This window comes from Colius striatus, chromosome 24, assembly GCF_028858725.1.
Source record: "Colius striatus isolate bColStr4 chromosome 24, bColStr4.1.hap1, whole genome shotgun sequence".
NCBI classification, from domain to species: domain Eukaryota; kingdom Metazoa; phylum Chordata; class Aves; order Coliiformes; family Coliidae; genus Colius; species Colius striatus.
This window is the reverse complement of record NC_084782.1, coordinates 2122403-2143586: the sequence shown is the minus strand read 5'-3', so window position 1 is coordinate 2143586 and position 21184 is coordinate 2122403. Positions and strand designations below refer to the sequence as shown.

General features: G+C 61.5%; 2 protein-coding genes across 2 annotated transcripts; both read left to right on the top strand.

Annotated features, from left to right (window-relative positions):
- The first annotated feature begins 1464 nt into the window (after window positions 1–1464).
- LOC133627671 (digestive cysteine proteinase 1-like) lies at window positions 1465–6849 on the top strand. The gene is made up of 11 exons (XM_062014278.1): window positions 1465–1513; window positions 2007–2066; window positions 2351–2443; window positions 2556–2728; window positions 3800–4040; window positions 4376–4577; window positions 5103–5296; window positions 5412–5503; window positions 5590–5751; window positions 6321–6510; window positions 6614–6849. Exons 1-11 carry the CDS (start codon window positions 1465–1467, stop codon window positions 6799–6801), a joined length of 1644 nt encoding a protein of 547 aa, XP_061870262.1. The 3' UTR covers window positions 6802–6849.
- A 2788-nt stretch (window positions 6850–9637) lies between these two features.
- Window positions 9638–14686, top strand: LOC133627670 (digestive cysteine proteinase 1-like). Its single transcript, XM_062014277.1, has 11 exons — window positions 9638–9686; window positions 10180–10239; window positions 10524–10616; window positions 10729–10901; window positions 12032–12272; window positions 12608–12809; window positions 13332–13525; window positions 13641–13732; window positions 13819–13980; window positions 14168–14357; window positions 14499–14686. The coding sequence occupies exons 1-11, from the start codon at window positions 9638–9640 to the stop codon at window positions 14684–14686; spliced, it is 1644 nt and encodes a 547-aa protein (XP_061870261.1).
- Window positions 14687–21184: the final 6498 nt, after the last annotated feature.

Below are 21184 nucleotides of genomic sequence, written 5' to 3'. Positions count from 1 at the left end.
CACCCCAGTCCTGCACCCAGGGGTGCATCACCCCAGCCCTGCACACGGGATGCATCACCCCAGCCCTGCACCCAGGGGTGCATCAGCCCAGCCCTGCACACGGGATGCATCAGCCCAGCCCTGCACCCAGGGGTGCATCACCCCAGCCCTGCACATGGGATGCATCACCCCAGCCCTGCACCCAGGGGTGCATCACCCCAGCCCTGCACATGGGATGCATCACCCCAGTCCTGCACACGGGATGCATCACCCCAGCCCTGCACCCAGGGGTGCATCACCCCAGCCCTGCACCCGGGATGCATCAGCCCAGCCCTGCACCCAGGGATGCATCACCCCAGCCCTGCACCCAGGGGTGCATCACCCCAGCCCTGCACACGGGATGCATCACCCCAGCCCTGCACCCAGGGGTGCATCACCCCAGCCCTGCACACGGGATGCATCACCCCAGCCCTGCACCCAGGGGTGCATCACCCCAGCCCTGCACACGGGATGCATCACCCCAGCCCTGCACCCAGGGGTGCATCACCCCAGCCCTGCACCCAGGGGTGCATCACCCCAGCCCTGCACACGGGATGCATCACCCCAGCCCTGCACCCAGGGGTGCAGGCGAATCCATCTCGCCTCGTCCCCGGGGCCACGTGCCATCAGCTCCCTCCTCCCCCCAGCCCTTATCAGCTTTGTTTTGGGCTCGGGATCGGCGGGTGCTCGCTCTCACCTTGTGCCGGGGCCCCGGGAGTGCAGCAGGCGGGAGGGGTGAAGGCCACGGGGCTGCTGCTGTTCTCCCCCTCCCGGCTCTGTTGTTTTTCCACCCAGCTCTGACCGTTTCAGCTGCATCTTTCCCCCTTCTCCCCCACCTCCCCAGCTGAAGCCCCTGATCGCCCTGAAGCCCTGGGCTCGCCCTGACGGTGCAGCTGGATGGCTGCAGGGGTGCAAAAGGCACCCTTTGCGTCTCCCCGGAGCTGCCTATGGTGGGAACACCCTGGCTGCTGTCCCCGGAGGGCTGGGAGCACCCCGGGCAGGGGGCTCTGGGGTGCCTGGCAGGGTCTCAGTGGCCCTGATTGCTGCAGGTGCCCCCAGCCCCGCAGGTAACACACTGCAAACTGCAACACGGGCTGAATGAGTGGGAGCTCAGGGACACCCCCAGCACTCATCAGCAACCCCCCCTGAGCCATGGGGCACCTCCCTAGCCCCAGGGCATGGCCTTGTCATGGGGGTCTGTGTCCTCCCTTGCTCCCCGCACCCCAAGCCCCGCAAGCACACGGCATCAACACCCACCCTGGTGCGGGTGGGAAAGGCAGCTGCGGGGGGACAGGGGGGCAACAGCAAGCCACGCCTCCCCCCTGGGCTAGCACTAGCCACGGGAAGGATGGGCTTTGCCCGTTGGCTGCCGGCAGCTCCCTGCCCACCCACCAGCGGCTTTTAATCCCCCTGGGCGCCGGGCAGCTGCCCGGGCTGGGGTGCAGGATGGAGAGGCTGAGGGGGCTGCTGGTGCTGGGAGCGGCAGTGCTGCTGGGTGAGCACCCACCCTGGGCAAGCTCGGGACGGAGAGGGGACAGATGCCATGTCCCCAGTGCAGGGTGATGCTGTTGTACCCCTTAGGCTGAGCACTGTGGGGGTCTTCACCCCAGGAGGGGGCTGCTCTGCCCCCATGCTTGAGGACATGTTCTGTGTGTGGCATATAGAGGGGCTTATTGTTGCCCCTCATGCCCTGGGGTGTGTCTGGGGGCTTTGGGGTGCCCCTCAGCTGGCTGCACCCCAGGGGCAGTGGAGATGAGGGGGGCTTTGGGTCAGCCAGGGAGCTAGCAGAGGAGCAGAGATTCCCAGTTTGGGGGATTTCTAGTCTCTGCCTTGCCCAGGCAGGTGGGAGCCCTCCCATCCCTGCCACCAACATGAGCTCCCCTGGGGCTGCCCCCCCTCCCAGGGCCCAGCACCTCTACCAGCCCCTCCCTGCACAGAGCTGCAGCATCAGCAGGGTAAGGGGGTTTGGGTTTGTTTTTTCCTTCTAGGAGCAGAGTGCAAAGTCCCTCTGGAGCCACCCACGTTTGGGGACATCTACCATGTCACAGGTACTGCTTGGGGAGGGGGTGCCCACTGTGCTGCCCAAGGGAGTCCCACACCAACTCCCACCCAATATGCCTGAGCTGAGGAGGCTCCAATTGCCCAGTGAAACCCAGGGGCTGGGGTGTTGGCCACAAGTGGGAGAAGGGGATGATGCTGTGAGGCCCTGGAGTGCTCTCTGCCTGCCCCATGCTCCCCTCCTGGCTGCAGGCTTTGGGCAGGAGGGTGGGGGATGTCCCTTGGGACATGGCCCCCCTGCAGCCCCCTGAGTTCAGCCCTTCTGTGCCCACAGGAGTCATCAGCCTGCCCTATGCTGAGATCAGGGAGCCCTTTGAGGCCTGGTACAACCTCACCGGGGGCAAGAGCCGCATCGAGTACTATGGTGGTGGGTGAAGAAAGGCTTCCATCCCTTTACCTGCCCCAGGGAAGCCCTGGGAGCTGTCACTGTGCCAGGACCTGGGGGCTTGGCTTGACTTCAGTACTATCCCCATCCCCAGGCCAAGTGGTCACCTACCAGTTGGGCTCCATCGAGCCCTTTGGTGCCAGCTTCAAGGTGACACCCGAGACCACGGAGACCGAGGTCAACATCCGCAAGTGCTTCCGCATCAACGGCACCGACAGCGACCTCATCACCCCCCAGAGCGTCCTCCCCAACCTGGAGAGCTTCAAGGTGAGCCCTGGGGCAGGAGAGGGGACTCCAGACCCCTGTGGGTCCGGGGTGTGTGATGGCTGCTTCCCTGTGAGGGCAGAGCAGCCTTGTGGTTGGTGAGGGGTGAGTGTGAGCCTGGATGTGGCTGTGGGTGATGGAAGATGGGGGAGGCTGCATCAAGCCATGGGTGATGGGGAGGGGGCTGCATCCATCCACAGGTGATGGGGGGCTGCCTCCAGCCATGGGTGATGGTGAGGGGGCTGCATCTGGCCATGGGTGATGGGAGGCAGCTGCATTGGGCCACTAGTGATGGGATGGCTATATCCAGCCATGGGTGATGGGGAGGGGGCTGCCTCCAGCCACAGGTGATGGGAGGCTGCATCTGGCCATGGATGATGGGGAGGGGGCTGTCTCCATCTGTGGATGATGAGGAGGGGGCTGCATCTGGCCATGGGTGATGGTGAGGGGGACTGCATTGGGCCACTAGTGATAGGGGGGGGTTGCATCTGGCCATGGGTGATGGGGAGGGGGCTGCCTCCAGCCACAGGTAATGGGAGGCTGCATCTGGCCATGGATGATGGGGAGGGGGCTGTCTCCATCTGTGGATGATGAGGGGGCTGCATCTGGCCATGGGTGATGGTGAGGGGGGCTGCATTGGGCCACTAGTGATTGGGGGGGGGGGATGCATCTGGCCATGGGTGATGGGGAGGGGGCTGCCTCCAGCCACAGGTGATGGGAGGCTGCATCTGGCCATGGATGATGGGGAGGGGGCTGTCTCCATCTGTGGATGATGAGGGGGCTGCACTTGGCTATGGGTGATGGGGAGGGGGCTGCCTCCATCCACGGGTGATGGTAGGGGGGCTGCCCTCAACCATGGGTGATGGGGAGGGGGCTGCACCCGGCCATGGATGATGGTAGGGGGGATGCACCCAGCCACAGATGATGGTGGGGGGCTGCATCTGGCCATGGGTGATGGGGAGGGAGCTGCACCCAATCATGAGTGATGGGGAGGGGGCTGCCTCCATCCACGGGTGATGGGGAGGGGGCTGCCCCCAGCGTGCAGCGCAGCCCTGAGCCGTGCCCTGCGCCCAGCCCGTGCGGCGGGAGCGTTTCCGCGGGCAGCCCTGCGCCGTCTGGCAGAACGTCTCGTACTGGGGCCGCAAGAAGAACGTGTACACGCTGCGGGTGGGCAGCTCTGCCCGCGGGCCCCTGCCCCTGCACTACGAGGTGCGTGGCTTCAACAGCCTCCTGGGCTCCCACTATGACAAGTACGAGATCGACTATTCCTCCTTCAGCCACCGCTTCCCCAGCAGCATCTTCCAGCTCCCGGAGGGTGAGTGAGCCCCTGGCCCGACCCCTGGCTGTTGTTGCTGCTGCTGCCACCCCAAGGCAGCACCTTTGCTGTTGGGTTTGGAGCCTGGGAGTTCAAGGGGATGGGTTTGGCTGGAAAAACAAACAAGTAGGGGAGAAATGTAATTGATGTGGGTGTGGGTGAGCTCCTGGTGCTGGGGGCTCCGTGGTGGGTGCTCAGGAGGTGGCTCTGGGGTGTGTGAAGACTCTTCCCCTGCACACACGTGTCTATCCAGGATGGACAGCCCTGAGGGTTTTTGGGGGTGATGTCCTGAACCTGTGTGGGAGGCATCAGCTGCCCTCTGTGCCTCGTGGCAGGGGTACGGTGTGAGCAGTGGCCTGCGGGCAGCCCCGAGCACCGCATCCTGGCCAACCCCATGCAGGAGTTTGTGGGGAGGGCACCAGAGACAGACAGGATCCACCATCACCTCTTCCATCGCTACAAGGAACAGTTTGGGAAGAGCTACAGCAGTGAGGAGGAGCACGAGCACCGCAAGCACATCTTCATCCATAACATGCGGTATGGGGTGCGGGGGGGAGGGCTGGGGAGGATGTGGCCAGTGTGATCCCCCCACTCCCCTCCTGCAGCATAGAACCATTGAATCATTCTGTCTGGAAAAGCCCCTGAAGCTGCTGCAGTCCCAGCCCTGCCCTCACCCTGCCCAGCCCAGCACTGACCCACAGCCCTCAGCACCTCAGCTCCATGGCTTTGGGATCCCTCCAGGGCTGGGCACTCCCCCAGCTCCCTGGGCAGCCTGGCACAGGGGCTGACACCCCTCTCAGGGAAACAGTTCTGCCTCAGCTCCAACCTCAACCTCCCCTGGGGAAACTTGAGCCCCTTTCCTCTTGTCCTGTCACTTGGGAGCAGAGCCTGACCCCCATCTCCCTGCAGCCTCCTGTCAGGGAGTGTCAGAGAGTGCTGCTGTGTCCACTCAGCCTCTTCTCCAGGCTCAACACTCCCATTCCCTCAGTGCCTCCCCAGCACCCTTGTGCTCCAGCCCCTTCCCCAGCTCCGTGCCAGCCTCCCCAGCCCTGTGCCCCGCAGGTTTGTGCACTCCAGGAACCGTGCTGCCCTCTCCTACACGCTGGCTCTGAACCCTCTGGCCGACCGCACAGCCCAGGAACTGGCAGCCCTGCGGGGCCGGCGCCGGAGCACGGCTCCCAACCACGGGCAGCCCTTCCCCAGCCGGCTCTACAGCGGCCTCATCCTGCCCGAGAGCCTCGACTGGCGGCTCTATGGTGAGGAGGCAGCTGGTGCCAGCAGTGTGCCAGCCCAGAGCCTGCGTGAGGCTGGGGGTCAGCGGTGTGTGGGCACAGCCAGCGTCCCCCATTGCTCCTTTACACGTGTCCCCAGGTGCTGTGACCCCCGTGAAGGACCAGGCTGTGTGCGGGTCCTGCTGGAGCTTTGCCACCACAGGTGCCATGGAGGGTGCCCTCTTCCTCAAGGTGTGAGCAGGGCTGTGCCCCACAGGGATGGCTGAGGTGCCAGGAGGGTGCCTGGCTCCATCCCTGCAGCGTGTCCCCTCCTGCAGACTGGTGTGCTGACCCCCCTGTCCCAGCAAGTCCTCATTGACTGCTCCTGGGGCTTTGGGAACTACGCCTGTGACGGGGGTGAGGAGTGGAGAGCCTACGAGTGGATCAAGAAACACGGTGGCATCGCCAGCACCGAGTCCTACGGGCCCTACAAGGGGCAGGTGAGGGGCTCCCTGGTCTCAGGATGTAACTCTGGAGCTTTAGAGCCATGCTGGGGGTGATCAGATGGGGCAGGGGATGCTAATGGGTCCTGGAGATGGGGATGCCACCTTGGAAGGCTCCAACTTCCCTGAGGCTCAGAGCCCAGACAGGGCTCAGCCAAGCAGTTTCATCACTGTATGCCTCAGTTTCTCCTCTTGCAAAACAGAGAACAAAGCTCCTCCACCCATGGGTGGTGCCAGGGGTCCCTCCATGCCCTGGGGATGGAGCAGAGCTGCCCAGCGACAGGGAGGTGGCTGCAACATTCAGGCAACAGCCCCCTCAGGGCCTGGGGCACCACGTCAGCTCCCTGTGCTGTGTGCAGGCAGCACTGTGTCCCTGCAGCAACCAGAAACCATCCCCAGCACGGTGAGGACAGAGGGCTCTGAGCCAGGATGCTGCCACAGCCTGAGTCCCAGATCACTCCCTGCATCAGAGCAGAGCTGCACGGGGGCAGCCAGGGTGGGCTGAGTCGCAGGGAAGGGATCTGGGGTCTCCTGGTGACAGTGTGTCCCCTCCCTGGGTGCTGCAGAACGGCTTGTGCCACTACAACCAGTCTGAGATGCTGGCCAAGATCACAGGCTACGTCAATGTCACCTCAGGCAACATCACAGCCCTCAAAGCTGCCATCTACAAGCACGGCCCCGTGGCTGTCAGCATTGATGCCTCCCACAAGTCCTTCTCCTTCTACTCCAATGGCATCTACTACGAGCCCAAGTGTGGTGAGTGGGTAGCACACAGGGTATGGGGGCACCTGTGTGCCCAGGGAGTGGGGATGCTCTCAGGACAGGGACAAAACCACCTCTGTGTTGTTGTTCCCTGCAGATAACGAGCCTGGGACGCTGGACCACGCTGTGCTGGCCGTGGGCTACGGGGTCCTGCAGGGAGAGACATACTGGCTCATCAAGAACTCCTGGTCCACATACTGGGGCAATGATGGCTACATCCTCATGGCCATGAAGGACAACAACTGTGGTGTGGCCACTGAAGCCACCTACCCCACGCTGGCCTGAGTCTCCAGGCTCTGCAGGGAGAGCCCTCGGGGGTGCTCAGTGTGCTCCTCCCTGGGTTAATCCCAGAGTAGGGGGGGCTGGAAGGGCCCTGCAGAGCTCATCCAGCCCCAGCCCCTGCTACAGCAGGTTCCCCTGGCTCAGGGGGCACAGGAACATGTCCAGCTGGGGTTGGAAACCTCCTGAGAAGGAGCCTCCACACGCTCCCTGGGCAGCCTGGGCCAGGGCTCCCTCACCTCAGCACCAAAGGACTCTCTACTCCAGTGCTAGGGGAACTTTTTGTGTTCCAGCCTGTGCCTGTTCCCCCTTCTCCTGTCACTGGCCACCACACAACAAAGTGTCACCTCATCCTCCTGACACCCACCCTTTAGGTGCTGATCAGTGTTGCTGAGGTGCCCCTGAGCTCAGGCTTCTCTTCCCCAGGCTGAACAGCCCCAGGGCTGCAGCCTTTCCTCCTCACACTGATGTTCCATCCCCTCAGCATCTTGGGAGCCTTGGATAAGCCCCTGCATGAGCCACCATGCAGCAGGACATTGGGGACAGGGTGAGACAGGGCCGTGGGGTGCTGGACAAGGGGCAGAATGGGGACCCAGCTGGGGGATGGTCCCAATAAAGCCCCTGGAATGACCCCAGTTTGCTTCTCCAGGAGAGATTCACTCGCTGCCCCCTCCAGCTCTGCCCCCTTGGCAGACCCCAGTGCCCACAGTGGGTGACACATCTGTCCCTTGCACAGGTCCTTGTCCTCATCCTTGTTTTGTTTGTCCTGTGGAACCCCAGGGAAGGGCACAGCCAACCACTTCTTGCATCCAGGGCCAGGGGAGCGGCTTTTTCCAGCCCTGATTCTCGAGGTGGAGCACAAACAACCTCAGGGATTTCTGCTGAGACAAGAAATTCCTGGCACGGGGCGTCGGGGAGGGGCTGGGGGGAGGCATCCACCCTCTGCCCCACTGCCCTGGTCCTGTTGTGGCTGCGGGTGGGGGTGGCACCAGCCCTGTTTGCCAACACCACGAGCCAAAATCCCCTCCCCCTGCTCCGAGGGGCTGCTCCCTCCAGGGAGAGGCACTTGACACAGGGGCCATGGCTTAGGTGTGTGTTCTGAGGTTGGGTTTGAGCTCTCAGGGAAGAGCAGCAGGGTGAGGGCACAAGGATCCTGCACATGGAGTGGGAAGGTCCCTCTGCTGTGAGCCTGGTGGTCTCCCATATCTGCTGGGGTGGGTGCACCTCAGGCAGGGTGCAGCTCTGCACCCATCTGCTGCCACAGCAGACCCGGGGAAGGTGCTGCAGTGTGGGGTGCATCACCCCAGTCCTGCACACTGGATGCATCACCCCAGTCCTGCACATGGGATGCATCACCCCAGCCCTGCACCCAGGGGTGCATCACCCCAGCCCTGCACACGGGATGCATCACCCCAGCCCTGCACCCAGGGGTGCATCACCCCAGCCCTGCACATGGGATGCATCACCCCAGCCCTGCACCCAGGGGTGCATCACCCCAGCCCTGCACATGGGATGCATCACCCCAGCCCTGCACCAAGGGGTGCATCACCCCAGCCCTGCACCCAGGGGTGCATCACCCCAGCCCTGCACACGGGATGCATCACCCCAGCCCTGCACCCAGGGGTGCATCACCCCAGCCCTGCACATGGGATGCATCACCCCAGCCCTGCACCAAGGGGTGCATCACCCCAGCCCTGCACATGGGATGCATCACCCCAGCCCTGCACCCAGGGGTGCATCACCCCAGCCCTGCACCCGGGATGCATCAGCCCAGCCCTGCACACGGGGTGCATCACCCCAGCCCTGCACACTGGATGCATCACCCCAGCCCTGCACACGGGATGCATCACCCCAGTCCTGCACACGGGATGCATCACCCCAGCCCTGCACACGGGGTGCATCACCCCAGCCCTGCACCCAGGGGTGCATCACCCCAGCCCTGCACACGGGATGCATCACCCCAGCCCTGCACCCAGGGGTGCAGGCGAATCCATCTCGCCTCGTCCCCGGGGCCACGTGCCATCAGCTCCCTCCTCCCCCCAGCCCTTATCAGCTTTGTTTTGGGCTCGGGATCGGCGGGTGCTCGCTCTCACCTTGTGCCGGGGCCCCGGGAGTGCAGCAGGCGGGAGGGGTGAAGGCCACGGGGCTGCTGCTGTTCTCCCCCTCCCGGCTCTGTTGTTTTTCCACCCAGCTCTGACCGTTTCAGCTGCATCTTTCCCCCTTCTCCCCCACCTCCCCAGCTGAAGCCCCTGATCGCCCTGAAGCCCTGGGCTCGCCCTGACGGTGCAGCTGGATGGCTGCAGGGCTGCAAAAGGCACCCTTTGCGTCTCCCCGGAGCTGCCTATGGTGGGAACACCCTGGCTGCTGTCCCCGGAGGGCTGGGAGCACCCCGGGCAGGGGGCTCTGGGGTGCCTGGCAGGGTCTCAGTGGCCCTGATTGCTGCAGGTGCCCCCAGCCCCGCAGGTAACACACTGCAAACTGCAACACGGGCTGAATGAGTGGGAGCTCAGGGACACCCCCAGCACTCATCACCAACCCCCCCTGAGCCATGGGGCACCTCCCTAGCCCCAGGGCATGGCCTTGTCATGGGGGTCTGTGTCCTCCCTTGCTCCCCGCACCCCAAGCCCCGCAAGCACACGGCATCAACACCCACCCTGGTGCGGGTGGGAAAGGCAGCTGCGGGGGGACAGGGGGGCAACAGCAAGCCACGCCTCCCCCCTGGGCTAGCACTAGCCACGGGAAGGATGGGCTTTGCCCGTTGGCTGCCGGCAGCTCCCTGCCCACCCACCAGCGGCTTTTAATCCCCCTGGGCGCCGGGCAGCTGCCCGGGCTGGGGTGCAGGATGGAGAGGCTGAGGGGGCTGCTGGTGCTGGGAGCGGCAGTGCTGCTGGGTGAGCACCCACCCTGGGCAAGCTCGGGACGGAGAGGGGACAGATGCCATGTCCCCAGTGCAGGGTGATGCTGTTGTACCCCTTAGGCTGAGCACTGTGGGGGTCTTCACCCCAGGAGGGGGCTGCTCTGCCCCCATGCTTGAGGACATGTTCTGTGTGTGGCATATAGAGGGGCTTATTGTTGCCCCTCATGCCCTGGGGTGTGTCTGGGGGCTTTGGGGTGCCCCTCAGCTGGCTGCACCCCAGGGGCAGTGGAGATGAGGGGGGCTTTGGGTCAGCCAGGGAGCTAGCAGAGGAGCAGAGATTCCCAGTTTGGGGGATTTCTAGTCTCTGCCTTGCCCAGGCAGGTGGGAGCCCTCCCATCCCTGCCACCAACATGAGCTCCCCTGGGGCTGCCCGCCCTCCCAGGGCCCAGCACCTCTACCAGCCCCTCCCTGCACAGAGCTGCAGCATCAGCAGGGTAAAGGGGTTTGGGTTTGTTTTTTCCTTCTAGGAGCAGAGTGCAAAGTCCCTCTGGAGCCACCCACGTTTGGGGACATCTACCATGTCACAGGTACTGCTTGGGGAGGGGGTGCCCACTGTGCTGCCCAAGGGAGTCCCACACCAACTCCCACCCAATATGCCTGAGCTGAGGAGGCTCCAATTGCCCAGTGAAACCCAGGGGCTGGGGTGTTGGCCACAAGTGGGAGAAGGGGATGATGCTGTGAGGCCCTGGAGTGCTCTCTGCCTGCCCCATGCTCCCCTCCTGGCTGCAGGCTTTGGGCAGGAGGGTGGGGGATGTCCCTTGGGACATGGCCCCCCTGCAGCCCCCTGAGTTCAGCCCTTCTGTGCCCACAGGAGTCATCAGCCTGCCCTATGCTGAGATCAGGGAGCCCTTTGAGGCCTGGTACAACCTCACCGGGGGCAAGAGCCGCATCGAGTACTATGGTGGTGGGTGAAGAAAGGCTTCCATCCCTTTACCTGCCCCAGGGAAGCCCTGGGAGCTGTCACTGTGCCAGGACCTGGGGGCTTGGCTTGACTTCAGTGCTATCCCCATCCCCAGGCCAAGTGGTCACCTACCAGTTGGGCTCCATCGAGCCCTTTGGTGCCAGCTTCAAGGTGACACCCGAGACCACGGAGACCGAGGTCAACATCCGCAAGTGCTTCCGCATCAACGGCACCGACAGCGACCTCATCACCCCCCAGAGCGTCCTCCCCAGCCTGGAGAGCTTCAAGGTGAGCCCTGGGGCAGGAGAGGGGACTCCAGACCCCTGTGGGTCCGGGGTGTGTGATGGCTGCTTCCCTGTGAGGGCAGAGCAGCCTTGTGGTTGGTGAGGGGTGAGTGTGAGCCTGGATGTGGCTGTGGGTGATGGAAGATGGGGGAGGCTGCATCAAGCCATGGGTGATGGGGAGGGGGCTGCATCCATCCACAGGTGATGGGAGGGCTGCCTCCAGCCATGGGTGGTGGGGAGGGGGCTGCATCCATCCACAGGTGATGGGGGGCTGCCTCCAGCCATGGGTGATGGTGAGGGGGCTGCATCTGGCCATGGGTGATGGGAGGCAGCTGCATTGGGCCACTAGTGATGGGATGGCTATATCCAGCCATGGGTGATGGGGAGGGGGCTGCCTCCAGCCACAGGTGATGGGAGGCTGCATCTGGCCATGGATGATGGGGAGGGGGCTGTCTCCATCTGTGGATGATGAGGAGGGGGCTGCATCTGGCCATGGGTGATGGTGAGGGGGACTGCATTGGGCCACTAGTGATAGGGGGGGGTTGCATCTGGCCATGGGTGATGGGGAGGGGGCTGCCTCCAGCCACAGGTGATGGGAGGCTGCATCTGGCCATGGATGATGGGGAGGCGGCTGTCTCCATCTGTGGATGATGAGGGGGCTGCATCTGGCCATGGGTGATGGTGAGGGGGGCTGCATTGGGCCACTAGTGATTGGGGGGGGGGGATGCATCTGGCCATGGGTGATGGGGAGGGGGCTGCCTCCAGCCACAGGTGATGGGAGGCTGCATCTGGCCATGGATGATGGGGAGGGGGCTGTCTCCATCTGTGGATGATGAGGGGGCTGCACTTGGCTATGGGTGATGGGGAGGGGGCTGCCTCCATCCACGGGTGATGGTAGGGGGGCTGCCCTCAACCATGGGTGATGGGGAGGGGGCTGCACCCGGCCATGGATGATGGTAGGGGGGATGCACCCAGCCACAGATGATGGTGGGGGGCTGCATCTGGCCATGGGTGATGGGGAGGGAGCTGCACCCAATCATGAGTGATGGGGAGGGGGCTGCCTCCATCCACGGGTGATGGGGAGGGGGCTGCCCCCAGCGTGCAGCGCAGCCCTGAGCCGTGCCCTGCGCCCAGCCCATGCGGCGGGAGCGTTTCCGCGGGCAGCCCTGCGCCGTCTGGCAGAACGTCTCGTACTGGGGCCGCAAGAAGAACGTGTACACGCTGCGGGTGGGCAGCTCTGCCCGCGGGCCCCTGCCCCTGCACTACGAGGTGCGTGGCTTCAACAGCCTCCTGGGCTCCCACTATGACAAGTACGAGATCGACTATTCCTCCTTCAGCCACCGCTTCCCCAGCAGCATCTTCCAGCTCCCGGAGGGTGAGTGAGCCCCTGGCCCGACCCCTGGCTGTTGTTGCTGCTGCTGCCACCCCAAGGCAGCACCTTTGCTGTTGGGTTTGGAGCCTGGGAATTCAAGGGGATGGGTTTGGCTGGAAAAACAAACAAGTAGGGGAGAAATGTAATTGATGTGGGTGTGGTAGAGCTCCTGGTGCTGGGGGCTCCGTGGTGGGTGCTCAGGAGGTGGCTCTGGGGTGTGTGAAGACTCTTCCCCTGCACACACGTGTCTATCCAGGATGGACAGCCCTGAGGGTTTTTGGGGGTGATGTCCTGCACCTGTGTGGGAGGCATCAGCTGCCCTCTGTGCCTCGTGGCAGGGGTACGGTGTGAGCAGTGGCCTGCGGGCAGCCCCGAGCACCGCATCCTGGCCAACCCCATGCAGGAGTTTGTGGGGAGGGCACCAGAGACAGACAGGATCCACCATCACCTCTTCCATCGCTACAAGGAACAGTTTGGGAAGAGCTACAGCAGTGAGGAGGAGCACGAGCACCGCAAGCACATCTTCATCCATAACATGCGGTATGGGGTGCGGGGGGGAGGGCTGGGGAGGATGTGGCCAGTGTGATCCCCCCACTCCCCTCCTGCAGCATAGAACCATTGAATCATTCTGTCTGGAAAAGCCCTTGAAGCTGCTGCAGTCCCAGCCCTCCCCTCACCCTGCCCAGCCCAGCACTGACCCACAGCCCTCAGCACCTCAGCTCCAGGGCTTTGGGATCCCTCCAGGGCTGGGCACTCCCCCAGCTCCCTGGGCAGCCTGGCACAGGGGCTGACACCCCTCTCAGGGAAACAGTTCTGCCTCAGCTCCAATCTCAACCTCCCCTGGGGAAACTTGAGCCTCTTTCCTCTTGTTCTGTCACCTGGGAGCAGAGACCTCTCCCCATCTCCCTGCAGCCTCCTGTCAGGGAGTGTCAGAGTGCTGCTGGCTGCCCTCAGCCTCTTCTCCAGGCTCAACACCCCCATTCCCTCAGCCCCTCCCCATCAGACCTGAGCTCCAGCCCCTTCCCCAGCTCCGTGCCAGCCTCCCAGCCCTGTGCCCCGCAGGTTTGTGCACTCCAGGAACCGTGCTGCCCTCTCCTACACGCTGGCTCTGAACCCTCTGGCCGACCGCACAGCCCAGGAACTGGCAGCCCTGCGGGGCCGGCGCCGGAGCGCGGCTCCCAACCACGGGCAGCCCTTCCCCAGCCGGCTCTACAGCGGCCTCATCCTGCCCGAGAGCCTCGACTGGCGGCTCTATGGTGAGGAGGCAGCTGGTGCCAGCAGTGTGCCAGCCCAGAGCCTGCGTGAGGCTGGGGGTCAGCGGTGTGTGGGCACAGCCAGCATCCCCCATTGCTCCTTTACACGTGTCCCCAGGTGCTGTGACCCCCGTGAAGGACCAGGCTGTGTGCGGGTCCTGCTGGAGCTTTGCCACCACAGGTGCCATGGAGGGTGCCCTCTTCCTCAAGGTGTGAGCAGGGCTGTGCCCCACAGGGATGGCTGAGGTGCCAGGAGGGTGCCTGGCTCCATCCCTGCAGCGTGTCCCCTCCTGCAGACCGGTGTGCTGACCCCCCTGTCCCAGCAAGTCCTCATCGACTGCTCCTGGGGCTTTGGGAACCAGGCGTGTGACGGGGGCGAGGAGTGGAGAGCCTATGAGTGGATCATGAAGCACGGTGGCATCCCCAGCACCGAGTCCTACGGGCCCTACCTGGGGCAGGTGAGGCTGGCAGCACCCCTGGGGAGGGCTGAGGCAGTGCCACCCCCTTCCCAGTCCTTCCCCCCAGACCCGCTCATCCATCAGCCCTTCAGAGGCTCTACTTCAGTTGATTCAGCTGATGGGGTCAGACCTCCCCACCTGCCCCAAGAGCCTGTTGTCACCTCAGCCTCCTTCCCCTGCCCCTCAGAATGGCTACTGTCACTGCAACCAGTCGGAGCTGGTGGCCCCCCTGGCGGGCTATGGCCGCGTGGCGCCGGGCAGTGCCAGGGCGCTGAAGGCCGCGCTGCTCAAACACGGCCCCGTGGCCGTCAACATCGACGCCTCACACAAGTCCTTCGCCTTCTACGCCAACGGAGTCTACGAGGAACCCCACTGCAGTGAGTCCAGTGCCCCTGGGACAGGCAGCAATGCCATCAGGGGGGTTTACCTCGTGCCCAGGGGTCAGTCCTGCCTCAGGGACAGCCCCCAGCCCCGAGGGAGGGAGCTGAGAGGGGTCTGTTCTCGTTTCTCCTGCGCAGGGAATGAGCTGTCGGCGCTGGACCACGCCGTGCTGGCCGTGGGCTACGGGGTCCTGCATGGCCAGAGCTACTGGCTCATCAAGAACTCCTGGTCCACATACTGGGGCAATGATGGCTACATCCTCATGGCCATGAAGGACAACAACTGTGGCGTGGCCACTGCAGCCTCCTTCCCCATCCTGGCTTGATGGGACATGGCCCCAGGGCCCTTGGGCAGCTCCAGAAGGATGTGGAGCCCCAGGGGGTGGTTGTGGGGCAGAGAGGGGCAGCTTGGCTGGGAGGTCAGAGGATGTTGCCAGGGAGGTCAGAGGGTGTTGCCAGCTCCCTGGAGAGGTGTGTTACCACTCTGGCAATAAAGCCTGTAGCAGTGATCCTGTGTCACACTGGGGTGTCCTCTGCCACTTCAAGACAAACAACTGTGCTGCAGACTCACCTTTAAGCCAGGCAGCTGGGGAGGGAGATAGTCAGCCTTGGCTTGTTTCTCTGTGTGCCCAGCCTGAACTTGCCCCCAAAATGGGCTTCTGGTACTTGAGAAGTGACACCCTCCATGACTATACCCCTAAATCTGTCCAGCAAACAGCCAGGGTCAGGCACCCAGGGAGCAGCACTTCCTTCCAGGCAATGTGATTGCTCCCAGTTGAGGGTGGCAGGTCACAATATTTCCGTGTTTTCTTTCCCTTGTTCACCTGCTTATTTCACAATTTGCTGCACTGATTTCTGAAGTGGTCTTTGATCATCCTCAGCAGGGTGCTGCCTCCAATCCACGCCTGGGAGAGAAACCAGCACTGTGCAGGAATAATGGGGTTTATTCTGTGGGAGTCCAGGTCTCCAGATCTTTGATTCTCTTGACTGCAGTCAATAAACCAGCCTTTGATTTTCAGGGAAGCGTGACTTTCAGGCTCCCTTTGGGTAGGTGATGCTCTGCATTTGCTGCTGAGCACGCAGGTGGCTGCCTGAGCTGGGGGGGGAGGGGTTGTACCCCCTAGGAAGCATTTAGCAGGAGCTTGGAAGTTTGCATTTGTGGCATTAGGGACAGTAGTTGTGAGTGTGGGCAGGGAAGGATGGCTGGGAACTTTCAAAAGAGCCATTTATAGACAAACAGCAGAAAATATGAAAGGGACCAACCTGCAGAGGGAGGTTTGGTGTTTCCAGAGCCAGCCTTGGCTCCTGGCTCCCAGCCTGAGTGAGCTGTGACCTCCAGATTTCCCACAACACCCAAACCTTGGAGTTGCTCTGGGTTTTGATGAGCTGAGCAAAGAAGAAGTGCTCTGAATCCTGCTTTTTTCCTGAAAGCAAATGCCTACCTTCAGGCCAGCTTTGAGGTTTCCTTTGGGAGAGGCACGTTGCCTGCCCAGCTGGCAAGCTGGACATGTGGGAAACTCCCTAAACTCAATACCTCAGTGGTGAAATAGCAGAGGCTGGAGAGTGAAAGCAGAGAGACTGGGGGACCCACCTCCTGTATGCTCCCTTGGGAATCCCATCATCTTCTTGGTCTGCAGGGTGAAGTAGTTCAGGATGTCTCCTGGAGGTCAGGTTCATGCTGAAGGCACAGGACCAGGGGTAGTCCTCCATGGCCAGCTTCCAGTCCTGCTCCTCTGCTTGACCTTTCTCATGGTGCTCTGCTACCTTCAGGCTCTCCTGCTTGTTCAGCCACCTCTCCTTGGTGTCTGCCAACCAAGAAGTTAGTGCTCAGGTGCTTAAAGTGGACAAGGGGCATGTCTGCCTGCCCACTGACCCCTTCAGAGGCAGGCCAGGCTGCTGGTGGCTTTCATGCTGGAGGGCTGGCCACCTCACAGGCTTTCCTGAGCCTCCAACCAGCTCCTTTCTCCTGCCTGCTGCTCCTGCTTGAATAATTTATCCATGGCCATCAAACTCATCTCCTCCCACGTGAGCATCCTCATGCATGACCTTCCCCTCAAACCCATCCTTGTCTATGATGGAGATGGAGATGCTGACACCCCTCAGAGCTGTGTGCCCTCTGCATGGCAATGATGGAGGCTGCAGACCAGGGCTGCTGGGGTTGGCTGCTTGGAGCCCCTCAGCACAATGACACCAGAATTACTCCGGGACCTTTAGCAGGCTGGGATGAGCTGCCACAGGGGTCTCAAGCCCCGGAACGGGGGGTGGCAACCCTAGGGCAAGCCCAGCCCCATGCTGGGCTCCCTCCCACCCCCTCTGGCAGAGCCCTGGCACAGCACATCGCTGCAAAGAAGCTCCCGGGAGGGGTTTTTGTTTCCAACGAAACGACCTTTCTGTGGGTGAGAGCATCCAGATCTGTGGGATCAATCTGTCCACACCTCCAGCAGTTCAGGGTGGGCTGAGTTTGCCAAGTGAAATCATCCCACGGGGGAGAGCTGCTGAGGTTTTAGCGGGGTGGGTTGTTTCACCCTGCCCTTGGCTGTCCTGGAGACAGCACTTTCCTCTGAGAGGCTGCTGTGTGCCAAGCACAGAGCCTGGCACAGCCATGCCAGGTGGCCACCAAACATGCTGCAGCCCAGGAGCTGGCTGCCTTTCAGCACTGGCTGAATGAGCTGTGAAACTCTCTCACAGCTCTGCACAAAACAAGGTGATTATTCAGAAAGCAGCAGACAGGGAGAAAGCCAGAATGGGAAAATATTGTCTGTTGGGGCTGTGCACAGAACCGCAGACGGTGTCAAAGAACAGGGGCTGAAGCAAACTTGTTTTGGCAACTTCTGGGCTTCCCAAATAGTCCAGAAGGCTCTGAGCCCTGGGGCTGTTTCAGCCTGGAGAAGAGAAGGCTGAGAGAGGATCTCATCAACAAGGGTGGGTGTCAGGAGGATGAGGTGACACTTTGTTGTGTGGTGGCCAGAGACAGGACAAGGGGGAACAAGCACACAAGAGGCTCCTTCTCAGGAGGTTTCCAACCCCACCTGGACACGTTCCTGTGCCCCCTGAGCCAGGGGAACCTGCTGTAGCAGGGGCTGGGGCTGGATGAGCTCTGCAGGGCCCTTCCAGCTCCCACCACTCTGGGATTCTCTGACCTGGGGCTGATCACAAGATCTGACACCCTGGGGAAGGGGGGGCTGGGAGTCAGGGTCTCTGGAGACTGGTGAGGGTGGTTCATGGAAGGAAAGGACGTGTGTTACAGAGCCCTGAGGGTTTAGGATGACAAAGACTGTGACCCAAGTGGAGGCCATCTCTCTCTAATGCAATAACTGGAGATTTTTGGGGGTGCAAATGGTTACATCCTGATCTGAACTATCTCCCACAGCCAGCAACTGCTTCAGTGCTGGCGAGGCTGCCCTGGAAAATCACCCAGGCAGTGGCTTTCTGAACGGTTCCTATTACCCTCCCTTCAGCAGCAGCTTTACAAACACTCTCCCTCAGCCAAATGCTTTTCCCTTGGCAGCAGTGGCTGCTCTGGCAGGTTTGTTGTTCACGTTCTGCAGCGTTCGTGGTTTGTTGGGTGGGTTTTTTTCCTCCCTCAGCTCCACAGATTTGCAATCCCCACTCCCACCCCCGACTTTTAGGAGCTTTTCTTTCTTGTACCAGACCGGTTCCGTTGTGCAGGTGTGTGCTGTGGAAGCCCCAGGACTCCGGGCAGCTCCAAGCCTTCGCCTCTCCCTCCTCCTCCTCCTCCTCCTCCCATTTCCCCACCGCCCTCTCCCCGGAGCATCACCGCCCCCGGGTAGCGAGGAGGGGTTTGTTCCAAACCATCCTCCGCCTGTGCCAAAGCTCTGCCTCTTGCTTTCACCAGCGGATATTTCCCAATCGCAACCTCCCAGCCAGCACAATGCCACAGATTTCATGAAATTAAAGCATTTCTCCTCCACAAAGCATATTTGCCCGGTGATTAGAACCAAGTCCCCGAGGTAGCCAAGCACAGCAGAATTGCAGTTGAATATGCACACCCACGCAGCCTGACTGAACACCCAAGATACTCCCCCCTCCTCCCCTCCCCTCCCTGGTCCTTCTTGGGAAAGACTGAGAGCACTGCAGTGAGCATCTCGGGTTTCAGCACTCGCACAAGTGACTGGCAATGCTCTGTCATCTGGTGTTAAAGCAAAAGGGAAAAGGAAAAGGTAGGGAAAGAGGTTTCCCCAAAGGTCTGAGAAAGGGAAGGGGGTAAGAGAGGAGGAATGGCAGCCAGGACACACACAGGAGGGACCAGCTCACCCTGCTGTGGGTTGATTAACACAAGGAGGAGTTTAATAATCAGGGAGTAGTTTTTGCCTTCTGCTCACTCAATCTTGGATCTGGAGAGTGGACTTTTAACTCCAAAAGCCTTTAATTCCCCCATTTGTCTGGGCAGACAGCACATGTGTAATTCACAGCACCTGCTCCGTGTCACACTGTCAAAAACAACTACTTGATTAAAGAAAATGAGCAATTACTCGGTGTGTGTGATGAGCTCTTGTTGCTGCAGTGACTCCTGGTATCCTGGCTGGGCTCAGCAGTGGGGTGGCAGCAGGAGCAGGGCAGGGATTGTCCCCTGTGCTGGGCCCTGGGGAGGCTGCAGTTCCAGAGCTGTGCTCAGTGCTGGGCCCCTCACTCACTGCCACAGGGACACTGAGGGGCTGCAGCGTGGCCAGAGCCGGGCACAGAGCTGGGGAAGGGGCTGGAGCACAAGGGGCTGGGGAGGGGCTGAGGGAATGGGGGTGTTGAGCCTGGAGAAGAGGAGCCTGAGGGGAGACAGCAGCACTCTCTGACACTCCCTGACAGGAGGCTGCAGGGAGCTGGGGGTCAGGCTCTGCCCCCAAATGACAGGATAAGAGGCAATGGGCTGCAGTTGCCCCAGGGGAGGTTGAGACTGGAGCTGAGGCAGAACTGTTTCCCTGAGAGGGGTGTCAGCCCCTGTGCCAGGCTGCCCAGGGAGCTGGGGGAGTGCCCAGCCCTGGAGGGATCCCAAAGCCGTGGAGCTGAGGTGCTGAGGGCTGTGGGTCAGTGCTGGGCTGGGCAGGGTGAGGGCAGGGCTGGGACTGCAGCAGCTTCAAGGGCTTTAATAACCAAAATGATTCTGTGACTGTATGACTCCAGAGTCCACTCTCCTGCCCGAGGTGAAGGGGAGGGCAGATGAGGAGCTGCTGGCCCTGTGCTGGGCTGTGCTCACAGCTGCAGCCTGTGCTGTGACCCTGCTCTGAGCCAGCAGCAGATCCACCCCTGTAAATCACCCTGTGGGCTGTGCTGGGCTTGCAGAGGAGCAGCTGCCTGAGCAGAGGCCAGGAGCTGAGAGTCACAGCAAAGCGGGAAACGAGTTCACATGAAGGTTTTCCTTTCTCTGCAGACACTACCTCCTACCTCATTCTCCCTTCCTTTTCCTCCAATTCTCTTTCCCTTAACCTTTCAGGCACAATTTTCCCTCTGCCCCTTGCTCTGCCTCTGTCTCCAGCCCTTGGGGCTCTGCTCCCCCTCAGCTTCACTCTCAAGAACACCTCTTCCTCCCCACAGCCTCCTGCTCCCTCCCTTCCTCCAGACCTAACCCTCCTTCCCCTATTGCCTTGAACAAAGGCTGAAAGATTAGACAGATCTGCCAGGTCTGTTGTGATGGTTTTGTTGTGCTTGAACACTTTTGAGACTTGTTGTATACACAGGTGGAAAAGAAGCCAGCCCTGTGGGTTCACTCCCAGCTGTCACAAGGGGTACCAGGTAAGATGATAACTGTGTCTGGGATGTCTTGAGGGGATGCAAACCCAAGATAAGAAACCTGAGAACTCTACAGAGTGATGAGCTGAGGCAAAGACCATACATGGAAGAAAGAGCTGAGAGTTCATGGAGAGGGCTCAAGAAATCTGCAGGACACCTCTTTAACAACCAGGAGGGACCATCAAAGACCCCCCCTGGAGACCCAGGCCACATGTCAAATAGCTCTTTAAATCCAAGTGAAATGTGATGCATATGTGTGTAACAGGGAATGTGAGCTTTGTTCAGCCCAGCATTTCCCCAGCATCACAGAATCTCAAGGGCTGGAAGGGACCTCAAAAGCTCATCCAGTGCAACCCCCTGCCAGAGCAGCACCACCTAGAGCAGGGCACACAGGGAGTCATCCATCTGGGTTGGAATGTCTCCAGAGAAGGAGCCTCCACAGCCCATCTGGGCAGCCCCTGCCAGTGCTCCCTCACCTCAACAGGGAACAAATTCTTCCTTGTGTCTCTTTGGAACCTCTTCTGTTCCAGCTTGTCCCTGTTGCCCCTTGTCCTATCATTGGCCATCCCTGAGCACAGCCTGGCTCCAGCCTCCTCACACCCACCCTTGATGGATTTGTAAACATTAGTGAGATTTCGTCCAGTTCTGGGCTCCCCAGCTCCAGAGGGACAGGGAACTGCTGGAGAGAGGCCAGTGCAGGGCCACCAAGATGCTGAGGGGATGGAACATGTGTGTGAGGAGGAAAGGCTGCAGCCCTGGGGCTGTTCAGCCTGGAGAAGAGAAGCCTGAGCTCAGGGGCACCTCAGCAACACTGATCAGCACCTAAAGGGTGGGTGTCAGGAGGATGAGGTGACACTTTGTTGTGTGGTGGCCAGTGACAGGACAAGGGGGAACAGGCACAGGCTGGAACATGGGAAATGCCACTGGCACAGGAGGAGCAAGTCCTTTGGTGCTGAGATGAGGGAGCCCCGGCCCAGGCTGCCCAGGGAGGGTGTGGAGGCTCCTCAGGAGGTTTCCAACCCCAGCTGGACACGTTCCTGTGCCCCTGAGCCAGGGGAAGCTGCTGTAGCAGGGGCTGGGGC